Here is an 11,988-nt window from a genome sequence, read left to right on the forward strand (position 1 = left end):
AGGAGACAAATGTATAGGCAGGTTAAAGGTTTGTGGTGACTTCCTAAAAGCACAAGCAGCTTATAAAAGCTGGCTTGCAAACATTAGTCAAACACCCCACCACTTTAGGAAATACAGTACAATTCCTGCAAAAGGCCTTTGTAATAACAATAGTTGTATTATTATTTAAAAATTGGTAAGCTGTCAACATTAGGTAGAGCACTATTATTCCACATCTTATGCTGTGTTTCCCAGCTGTAACTAACAGCTTTCAGAGGGCAATTCAAGGAGTAATCTGTACTTGCCAGAACAGCTATTGTACTAAGGCAAAGATGAACATGGGTGTGGATAAGAGGCAAAAAACATCAACAACTAAAGCATCAGTAACAAATGAGGTACTGGGCTCTTGCTATATCCTTGCAATATTCCTTTTCCATCTGTATATGGCTCGTGCTACCTTAGCTCAGTCCTGGAATTGCAAGATCACAGGCAGAGTGAGAGAGCTCTTCCTGGCTCTAACAGTGCAAGAGCAAGTAAACTGCTCCTAAAGATGTTGTCTAACCTGCTCCTGCAGATTCCTAATGAGATTCCACAGCTCACCCACACAGCTTAATGCACTCCTTAATTAGCCTTAAAATGTCTAAAAAGTGTTTTCTAATGTCTAATCTGAGTAGCCCTTAGAGTGGTGGGATCCCATTACTTCCTGTCCTAGCTGTTCATCCTCATGAAAACAAAGAAGTCTTGCTTTTATTCCATATTTTACAAATCTCTGTGGTTGCATGTTGTGGGACCAAAGGTGAAATTTTGGTTTTGTGTTTACATAATTGCCTTCTATTTACGTTGGACTGGTGTTTCAGTTTCCCAAGACTGCCTGAATGCTCATCTCAACTTATGGTAGGCCTTCCAGTCTGGAATGAGGTAAAAAAGCAGTGAGAAAACTCTCTTTTGTCTTGCATGTTACTGTGGAAAATACCAGTGCCAGAGGTCTTCAGAGGTGTGGAGATTTGCACTCCATATAATCTTTCAATCAAGTAGCACAGTTTCTTGACCAGATTGGCACCAAACTTACAGCTGTTTCTCTTTCTGTTGCAATAAAAGTGTCAGATAAAATTATGTTAGAAGCCTCCCTTGAAGGAGGGGAGGTTTACTCCATCTTTTGCAGCCACACAGCCTATCATCCTGTCTTTGGGGAAAAGTGATGTGAGTTTTCCTTTGGAGAAATTTGATGTGATTATTTTCCTGAATAGTGCAGTTCAGCAGTTTCTTTCCCCCTTGGGGGGGTGCAAGTTATTTGCTAATTTAAGGAAGAAAGACTTTCTTCTCCATTGGGCACAGACTAACACTCATGTTCTTTCTTCCATTATTCAAATACTTAGGTCAGCTCTTGATTTGATATCACATGTATCTTATTATATTTACTTCTCAGCTTTTCTGGTTTTATGTCACGACGTTTACAATTCTTTTATACAGAGCTAGGCACTTTAACACTTGTTTTTGGAGGTCAGGTCACAAAAGATCTCACCGTTTTAATCAATTGTCCTGTACTTTCCTGACCTTGGGACAGCTTTGACATATGCCTTAAAAACTTTGGGGGTTTGTGGGGATTTTAGAACTAGCCTTTCTTTTAAAAATACATTAATTTTATTCACTTGTTCTTTTTCTTTACTTCATTAATGAGTTCTGTCAGTTTTACACTTAATTTTATAGAAGCTACCTTGCATCTTTGTTTTGTCAGCAATTTTTAGTCTGTATTTTAACATTAAATGCACGTAAGTGCACTCAATTGCTTTTGACATGTTTATACAAGATCGTCCTTGAAACATTCTGAAGACTCTCAGGGCACCCTGTGTCTCACTAAGTACCTCTCCCATCTCATCTCTGGGATGTCAAAATCGACCTCTAACTCATAGCTCTTGTAATGGTGATGACTCAGGTGTTTGTTCAGTTGTCTCCAGTCAGAGACAACAGCAAAATTGAAACATAAGGCACACATCAAGTCCACAATGTGATTCATACATTTACTCTGTAGAGAAGATCTCAGGGTCCAACCTAAAGGGGAGGTGGGATGATTTATCATGATGGTGATGGTTTTGTGAGATGTAAAAAACTACAGTGGGTCCTGGGGTAGGGATCTCATTCCCACCTAGACTGTTAAACATTGTGGGGTTTGTTATGGCCCTCAGTAGCTTATCATTAATTAGCAAAGATTATTTAATTATCATATTTCCTGAGAACGTGAAGAATAGCCCATTAATTGTGCTGAGCCTTTGAAAACACTACATATCAACATACAGACCCCATAATTTACACTGACACAATTGTCACTCCAAAATGGAATTCCCCATGTGCCTCAGCCCTGGGTATCATTACACTGCAGCTGGCAAAGTGGAGCAAGGTTGGTGAGACAGCAAAGCCACCTGGTGTTCACTCATGTCCCCTGCCCCGCAAAGCAAAAATATTGACAGCTACCTGCATGGTTTAGGCAAAGCAGCACAAAGCCAAGGTGAAGCGAACACTCTACCTGTCTGCCTCATCTGGAGGAAAAGGAGGACAACAGGAAGAAGCCCCATTGTCCCACGATGACCTGCCATGCCCATGCTCCGAGCGCACTGCGCGTCACCCGCTGCTCGCTCTGCAGGGCTCTGGGGCAGCTGCTGAGGGAGAAACACCGCAGTGCAAGGGTCAGCCACTCATGAGAAAACAAAACCTCCGAGAGCAAAGTCTGCACTCAGTGTCACCACGGCACAGTGTTCAAACACAACACATGTGTGTGCTGCAGCAATGCCCCACTGATAGCTTTGTGCTGGCAGAGCACCTCTAAGAGGCTTTCCTCTGGAAATTTGGACAAAGCCTCTCTAAAGCAGCTGGACTATGCAGGCAGCCAGGAGCTATAGTGGGTGATGTGGCTCTTGCCCATGTCCCAAGGAAGGCAGACAATCAGAGCCAGAGCTTTGTGCCTCCTGTATGCTGGGCCAAAGCAGGAAGGCACTCCAGAAGTGAGGAGTAAATCAGGGCAAAGAGTTTGCAGGTCTCAGTGAGCACCTTGCAAAGTTGTTACCCACCAGCTCTGTCACAAGCACACTTGGACAGAGCACACTTCCCCAAATTCATCAATTTCCATCCCATTATGAAAGTTGGGGGATTATGGGTTTTATGTGCTGTTTCCTTTAGTTCAAAGCACTCCAAGGGCACAGCTCTTGACAGGCCATTGTGCTTTGGGAATCAAGCTATGGAAGACAATCCTGCCAGGTCAGTCACCTGGGCCAGGGAGCAGTACACAGGAAGCTTGTTCTTACCATGCTAGTGCAGAGCACAAGGGCATGATCCTAAAAGTGACAGGTACTGCTCACCTGGAAACACAGGAAATAGGGCCTGGAGAGACCTACAGGGTCACCCAGCCCAACCTACTGAGCCAACAGGAGATCAAATCGACCTCTATTATATTTTAGCACTGTTGGACACTGAGCCTGCTGCAGTGTGTTTTCCTCCCAAAGTGCAGGATGCCATAACAAAGGGCAGCTTGTCCATATTTGTTCCTTAGGGCAGCCCCCATCATGCTGCACACCTGACATCTCCTTACATCTCCCACTCTGGAAGACAACCAGCATCAGAGACTTCACTGCCCTCCTGGGAATATCTATTGCAGGGCTTCTCTAGTCACAGGGCTTCCTCACCATCCTTCTTTTCCTCCCTTTAGTCTCAGGACTGGCTTTTCCTTGAAGGCCGAAGAAGCCTGAGCACTAGAGGGTAGCTTAGAGCCTCCCTGTCCACCATCCTTGGTACATGTCAGCTTTTGCCTAAGCCAGCCATGTCTGCTTGCCAGGAGGAATTCCAGTATCTCAAAATCCACCAGTTTACTCAGCAGCTGTGTGCTGTGTCCCATTTTCCTGGATTTTGCAATTGGATCAAATTTTGCTATGTGGAATCATTTTCCTGCCCACAATCAGTGCTGGCTGCAGCAATACTTGTTGTTTGCAGAGTTGTGTTTTGGGTTTGTCAGTCTGCTGTGCTCACAGCACCTGCTGTGTGAAACAAGCCAGTACCAGCTCAAAGCCTGAGAGAGATGGAGCAGGTGCCTAAGGAAGTGCAGTGCTCCTCAGAGCACAGAACATAAGAGATTAGAGAAGCTTTGAAAAAGCCATCAGGATTCCTAGGGGGCAGAGAACATGATGGATGGAGGCTTTTGGGGCTGTGCTTGTTAAAATTACAAGAAACAAGAACAAAAAAAAGAGAAAGAATGTTTTATTTCAAATGCTGGTGTACATCAATATTGCATGTAACTGAAACATCTAGAACAATACACATGCAAGGAGTTTTCTAATCCTCAGCCATACACAATCCAGAACAAGATACAGAAAACACTGAATATGCACATATATATATTCTGATGAGCAGAGTGTACGAATAAAACTAGAGTGAAGTACAATCCTTAGAAATCAAAACCCCTCTTTATTTAGACATGCAAGATCTCCTGTTCCCTTCATCTTCTGAACACATCTGAAGGTAGAAGCTAAACAACTCCAGTGAGGACAAACTCCCTGCTGAGCCAGATGGCTGCAATATGAGGATTGAGTGACTCCCACCTTTCCTGCTTTCATCATGACTAGTGACTCTTCAGAACATATTTAGAAGCCTCTGGTAGGAGCACTCGTGACAACTGATAGGAACCACAATGGCCATTGATAAATAATGAAAAGAAGCCAAAGACCCCACTCAGCAGCCTTTTTGCTTGGGGGAATTCCCTCATTCAACCAATTCCAAAGACCCCCACAGTCCTCAGAGTTGTGCTTTAAAGCCAGGAATAATACAAATGGAAGCAGACCATAACTTTAAAGAGATCTCATAACCAACTTAGCAGATATGCAGGAAAAGAAAGTTTTCATTTCCAATCCTGCACCTTGGCAGGTAACAAGGAAGATCAAGGGACATAGCACCACTACAAACTCATGACTGTCCTTACCCAGCGCAGGAACCGGGAGAGTTTGGTATAGACCCCATATTTGCCTTTCCTTGCACATCCTTCGCCCCAGCTAACAATTCCAGTAACAAAATAAGTATCCTTGTATCTGGTCACATGGGGGCCACCACTGTCTCCCTGGCAAGCATCCTTTTGCTCTGTGTCATAACCAGCACAGAACATGTTCTCAGTTACCACAAAGTAGGTGGATTGCTCACAAGTGCTCCTATTAACATAGGGGAGTTCAAGCATCTTCAGTTTCTTTGGGAGTTGTCCACCATCATATTCCCGCCCAAAGCCACTAACCCTTCCAGATTTCTGCTTCATCAGAACTTCATTAGCAAAGTCTACTTTGGGGAGACATGCTGGGATGACGTACTCTGAAAACGTGATAGGTTCCTTCAGCTTTAGTAAGGCGATGTCATTATCATAAGTCTCAGCATCAAACTTGGAGTGAACAATGATTTTATCCACAGTGTGCATTGATTCAGACTGCTCCTTCTTCTCTCTGTCCACTTCACCTGCACAAGAGCATTAAAAGGGTCATCAATGTGGAGAAAGTATAAGAATTTCAGAACAACCTTGACAGAGGAAGAGAGTAGTATATTCATTCTGAGTACTTTGTCCAGGACCTTAGACCACAGAAGGAAACTGTAAACAGGCAACATTTCTTAGCAGCAAGTGGATTGGCTTTGGTCCTGAGATTAGGTCTATGGAGATTTTGTAGCAGTTTATAGAAAGGCATATGCTGATTCAGCTAAACTCATGCAATTTTGTGTGGAAGCACTTCCAGGAGCTTGAGCCTGGCTTAGAGAAGAGAACAGGGTTTGGACTACAACAGTGCAAAGATGAAGCTGTGTTGATCCTGTGTCCTGGTTCAAAAGGAAAGCAATGGGAAATCTGAGTTTGTTCTTGTCTGCTCTATTCCATGAGTCAGAGCTTTCCTGAGGGTTCTTGCAGGAACAACTCTGGATGATTCTGAAGTGCCAGGAATGATGAGCTTCCTGCAGAAACACTGCTCTGCTGAACACATAGATAACCAATATTTCTAGAATATTTAACTGTAATCACTTCCAGCTAGCTGGTAGAGAAGAAAGAGAGGCACCTATTGTTACAAAGAAGGATGGTCAGAATAACAAGAAATTATAAAAAGCAGCAAAAAGGTAACAAGCCTTAATGAATCATGAGTACATCTCATGGGAGATTTAAGGCACAGAAGGTTCGGCAGAACAACTACTCTCACCTCAGAGGAGTAAAAGAAATAATCACTCACCAACAACAACTTTGATTTCTTTGGATTGGTTTATGCAATGAGCTGCAGTAAGTATAAAATTTTCATTCAGAATAGTTCCACCACAAAACTCTTCTCCTTCCTCGTTTAACAGAACAGCCTGTGAAGCAAAACAGGTAAGGGCAGAAGGAGAAAGTGCAGTTTAATGTCGACGAGCTGTAAAGCGCTGATTTCTGTGCACACTACAGAGATGCCTCTTACTGCAATATGTATGTGGCCCTCCATGTATCTCCTAGCATTGTACTCCCACATGCAGAGGCTGCAGATTGACTGCTACAGAGTCCTGATTGTCTCTATGTGAAGTTAAAACATTTGCCTTCCACATTACTTCACTGCCAGTGCTGAGTAACGTCCCTCAGGCATTGACTGACTGAGCAGGCAGAGTGCAGATTCCTGATCACCACATCCCTTGGACTTACCCCCCAAACAATGTTCAAATACAGGAATTCATTTTGGCTGACCCAAACTCAAGGGTGAAACTGAGACATGAGGGTGTATTTCTGAACCAAAATGCTGGCTTTATGTGGCATGCACTTGCGTGTGCTGCCTGGGTGGATGGTCTCAGATAGAACCAAAATGTAACTTGCAAAAATGGCCTGGGAGAACAGCATGACCCAAAGTCCTCTCTGGGGATAGGGTAGGCAGTTCCCCCTGAAATGGCACGCAGCCTTTTGTTTTGACCCCGTGAGGCTGCACTTTGCAGAACAGCACATCCAAGTGCCCAGGGTCACACAGCTCAGCCACGTCTCACTGCCGCTGCACGTGACATGGGTCATGTTCAGAAGGCTCCCAGCTGGAAGGAGCCTCTGCTCCCCTTCCCTCAGACACATTCTCCCCACAGGCAGGGCAAAGCCCCCTCCATTCACCTGCCATGGGCATTGGCCAGGAAGACACTCATCCCCACCAACTATCCTGGTATCGACATAGGGATTCTTGCTGCTTGTCCTGTTGTCAGGTGGAGGTGTTGGGCTTTCTGTGGTAATTACAAAGTTCTCCTCTGTGGTCATTTCGTATGGAGGAGGGTCTTCTTCATCACTCATTCCTCTGCTGTGGTCAGCGGGTAAATGAAAAGACCTTTTTTTCCTTTGCACAGAAACTTTTCCACAAGGGTATTTTACTGTAAAGAGAAGAATCCTAAAATTAATGATAGAAACACTAACACAAGAAGAAACTTCTTGGAAATACAATCTCACAATATACAGTGCTGCTTCCTCATTTTCCAGACAATACGAAAGACTTGTCACATGGAATCAAGGAAGAAAGACCACATGGTTTGGAAAATGAGTGCTATTTTCTCATCATGAAAGCTCTCCTTCAGCCTCCATTTCACAGTCATATTTTGAAAGTATTTAAAATTTAATACACCATCATCAATCTGTTTTTAACAAATTTCATACATCATCTTCAAGTATTTACATTGATATATTCATGTCATTCCTCTTAATAAAATGTACTTAATTTGGAGAGTGAGTGAAGTGCTTTATTTTAGGAATAATATGGCTAATGACAGCAATTTGTTATTAGCTATAGAAGATATAAAACCTGACATGATATCTAAATGGTTGACCTACCCCGCCCCTGTGGTATTTTGAAATACAATAAAATTTTACATATATACATTGGATAATTATGATTAGCACTATCTCTTCAGTTGCAAGTTGATAAGGTTAATTGCAATTTAAGTATAAATTTCTGCAAGCTGATCTTTTGTATGGCCTGTAAGTGTTTAAGCAAAGATCCTAATGTGATCACTTTTCTCAGTGTGGTCTCACCTTGAGTCCTGTGTACTGTTTTTGACCTATAAATATCAGAAAGATATAAAGCTCTTAGACAGCGTCCAAATGAGGGCAACAAAGACAATGAAGGGCCTTGAGGGGAAGTAGAAGGAGTGGCTGAGGTCAATTGGTCTGTTCAGCCTGGAGAAGAGGAGGCTGAGGGGAGGCCTCATTGTGGTCAATAATTTTCTCCTGAGGGGAAGAGGAGGGGCAGGCACTGATCTCTTCTCTGTGGTGACCAGGACATGGAATCACAGAATCCTTTAGGTTGGAAACGACCTCCAAGATCATAGAATTCAACCTTTGACAGATCACCACCTTGTTAATTGGACTATAGCTTTATGTGGCACATTCAGGTGTTTCTTGAAAATCTCCAGGGATGGTGACCCCCCCACTTCTCTGAGCAGTGCATTCCAATACTGGACAGCCCTTTCCATGAAGAAACCTGAGAGAATGGCAGGAAGCAGTGTCAGGGGAGATAGTAGAAAAAGGTTCTTCACCGAGAGGGTGGTTGGGCATTTGAACAGGTTCCCCAGGGAAGGGGTCAAGGCCCCAAGCCTGACAGTTCAAGAAATGTGTGGACAACAATCTCGGGCACATGGAGTTATTCTTGGGGTAGTCAAGTAATAGTCCATGAGGTGGGTATTCATGATCATTGAAGATTCCTTTCAAAACAGGATAGTCTGTGATTCTACGATTTTTTATTATCTTGTTAACAGCAGAATTTACTCTGACATGCCTCACTGAGAGGCACCTTGCAAAGGGTTCAAAATCATGTACATTTTGATCCACTCCACCATAACACCTCACAAATGGAAAGCTTTTGAAATATAAATCAGTTAGCCTTACTCTTGAGTCTATGTCATGTAGGATACTGGTGATTCAAAAGACATTCCTCAACCGCAAACCAAGACACCCCTTAACAGTGAAACAAGTCTCACCAACCACTGCTATTGCTTTATCTCATGGCTTCGTACCTGTTGCAACACAGTGTTTGCCATCCTCTGCTAGAACATACCCATCTGCACAGGAGCACACCACATCCTTCTGCCCATCTCTTTGGACGCTGCAGAACTGCTCACAGTCCCCGTTGTTTATTCTGCAGAACTTTGGTATGACTATAAAAGAGATGATGGCAGAAAAACTGGACATAAACACTGACTTCACAGAAGATCTGGAAGTTCTCCAAAACAAAACACCCTCTTTAAACGGGATCTGTATCCCCACCTGCCAAGCACCTGAAGCACCCTTGAGGAATAACTCATGTGAGTGCTGAACATCAGCTTGTGCCTTACAAAGCAGCCACATCCAGCACACCAATTGTACTTGCCAGGTCCAAGTGGGCCCAGTGGCCATGGCATGGTGAGCTCAAAAAGCAGAGACAAATTGTCAGGGGAACAATGAACAAAACACTAACACAGAACATAATTGTGGAAATCCTCACACAATTCCTCCCTCCTGCCCTAAAAACTCCAACTCCTCATCTTGCCCCTTGGTCCTGTGACTAAACTTCAATTCCACACTCCTGCTCTTACTTCTGGGCTAATGATACCCCCCCTGTCACAGGGGCAGCTCTATGCCACAGAAGTGAGCCTCAGGAAGGATTTCCATGCAACACTTGCTTCCTTACAAAGCTCCCTGGGAAGTTCACCGCCATGGTTCTCTAAAGCAGAAACTTACCAAACTCACAGTTCTTGCCTTGATAACCATCCAAGCACGTGCAAGTGTAGGAACCAATTCCATCTTTACAGTGGCCACCATAGTGACAAGGATTTGAACTGCACTGGTTCCCATCTACAAAAACAAACCAAACCCCAAATTACTGTAAGTGTGCAAGCATTTTCAGTGGCCACAGAAGGGCTCTTAGTTTTCTTAAGCCATCTTTCATCCTTCCTTTCAAAACATAGGTCCTGTGAGTTGCCACATTCCAGATGGAACAAACCGTATAAACACAATCATTCCAAACCTGCAATGATTCACCTTTATATCCTCAGTTTTGCAATCTCTTTTTGGTGGCCACTGTATTAGGATGTGCTCAGAAGCCTTTTTTTTACAGGAAGGTTAAGTAATACATAGTGGTCAGAGTCTACATAACTTACAGTGAATCCTGTAAAACCAGACAGGACATTTCTATATTGCAACTACTGGCTGAAAACCATCAACTTTTATTTCCTTAAAGGTCATGTCAGGCCTTCTGCATGTCTTTTGCCTGCAGAGCTTTTCATTTAAAGACACAGATACTGGCTTATTAAGCAGAAGCTAATAAAACCTCCAAACTTTACAAAACCCTGCTAAAGTCACATGAGCAGGCCAAACTTCTATTCTGTACTGCTTAGAGAACCAAAATTTTCTCACTGTATCCATTGAGGTATGAGCTTGAGCTTGTAGCTATTACCTCTTACCTCATGCTGCCCACATCTATGCTGGCATCTTGAGTTCTGCAGCCTTTCTTCCTTTCCTAGACACACCGGGCGACCTGACTGCAGGGCCCCAGCCACACATACCTCACAAATTCAGTATATGAGGACATTGAGGTCAGGGAGGTAACTCTGCATTTGGAGACACGTTTCATGTAGCAGCTCTTTCTCCCACCCATCTCATTCCTTTTCTGATATGGTCTTTCCCATTTAGTGCTCTGCTGCAAAAAATGTGTTACCCCCTCACATATGTTCTCTGGGATGCACTGTTTCATGCAAGAAGTAGGATATCCAGAGAAGTGACACTTGCTCAAGAATTCACTGCTTTAAAGAAAAATTTCAAATTTCTAAATTTTATCACCTGCTCTGCCCCTGTTTAGAGCAGGGTCAGAATAGGTGGGATAATTTATTTTATTAAGTGGAGATGTGATGGTTTTGTGACGAATTAGAAAATCACAGTGATATATGGGGTGGGGTTCTTGTTCTCCTCTGTACAGTTAAATATTGCGGACATCATTTTGTCCCTCAGCAGCTTACAAATGGATAGTAAGGGTTATTTAATTATCATATTTCTTGAGAATGTGAAGAATAGCCCATTAATTGTGCTGAGCCTTTGAAAACACTACATATCAACATACAGACCCCATAATTTACACTGACACAATTGTCACTCCAAAATGGAATTCCCCATGTGCCTCAGCCCTGGGTATCATTACACTGCAGCTGGCAAAGTGGAGCAAGGTTGGTGAGACAGCAAAGCCACCTGGTGTTCACTCATGTCCCCTGCCCCGCAAAGCAAAAATATTGACAGCTACCTGCATGGTTTAGGCAAAGCAGCACAAAGCCAAGGTGAAGCGAACACTCTACCTGTCTGCCTCATCTGGAGGAAAAGGAGGACAACAGGAAGAAGCCCCATTGTCCCACGATGACCTGCCATGCCCATGCTCCGAGCGCACTGCGCGTCACCCGCTGCTCGCTCTGCAGGGCTCTGGGGCAGCTGCTGAGGGAGAAACACCGCAGTGCAAGGGTCAGCCACTCATGAGAAAACAAAACCTCCGAGAGCAAAGTCTGCACTCAGTGTCACCACGGCACAGTGTTCAAACACAACACATGTGTGTGCTGCAGCAATGCCCCACTGATAGCTTTGTGCTGGCAGAGCACCTCTAAGAGGCTTTCCTCTGGAAATTTGGACAAAGCCTCTCTAAAGCAGCTGGACTATGCAGGCAGCCAGGAGCTATAGTGGGTGATGTGGCTCTTGCCCATGTCCCAAGGAAGGCAGACAATCAGAGCCAGAGCTTTGTGCCTCCTGTATGCTGGGCCAAAGCAGGAAGGCACTCCAGAAGTGAGGAGTAAATCAGGGCAAAGAGTTTGCAGGTCTCAGTGAGCACCTTGCAAAGTTGTTACCCACCAGCTCTGTCACAAGCACACTTGGACAGAGCACACTTCCCCAAATTCATCAATTTCCATCCCATTATGAAAGTTGGGGGTTGTTATTGTTTGAAAGCAAACCAGTGGGAGATCCCAAGTCAGAAATACAATTTTATAGGAAAATTAAAATAAATGCAATAA

The 11,988-nt window shown here is 43.9% G+C and overlaps 1 protein-coding gene across 1 annotated transcript; it reads right to left on the reverse strand.

The window, feature by feature from the left end:
• Positions 1 to 4,895: 4,895 nt before the first annotated feature.
• On the reverse strand, positions 4,896 to 11,362 carry LOC136553636 (coagulation factor X-like). Its single transcript, XM_066545295.1, has 6 exons — positions 11,287 to 11,362; positions 9,683 to 9,796; positions 8,980 to 9,120; positions 7,094 to 7,344; positions 6,210 to 6,327; positions 4,896 to 5,457 (listed from the first exon to the last, which is right to left on the reverse strand). Exons 1-6 carry the CDS (start codon positions 11,360 to 11,362, stop codon positions 4,916 to 4,918), a joined length of 1,242 nt encoding a protein of 413 aa, XP_066401392.1. The 3' UTR covers positions 4,896 to 4,915.
• Between the last annotated feature and the right edge of the window lie 626 nt (positions 11,363 to 11,988).

This window comes from Molothrus aeneus, chromosome 2, assembly GCF_037042795.1.
Source record: "Molothrus aeneus isolate 106 chromosome 2, BPBGC_Maene_1.0, whole genome shotgun sequence".
Classification (NCBI taxonomy): Eukaryota; Metazoa; Chordata; class Aves; order Passeriformes; family Icteridae; genus Molothrus; species Molothrus aeneus.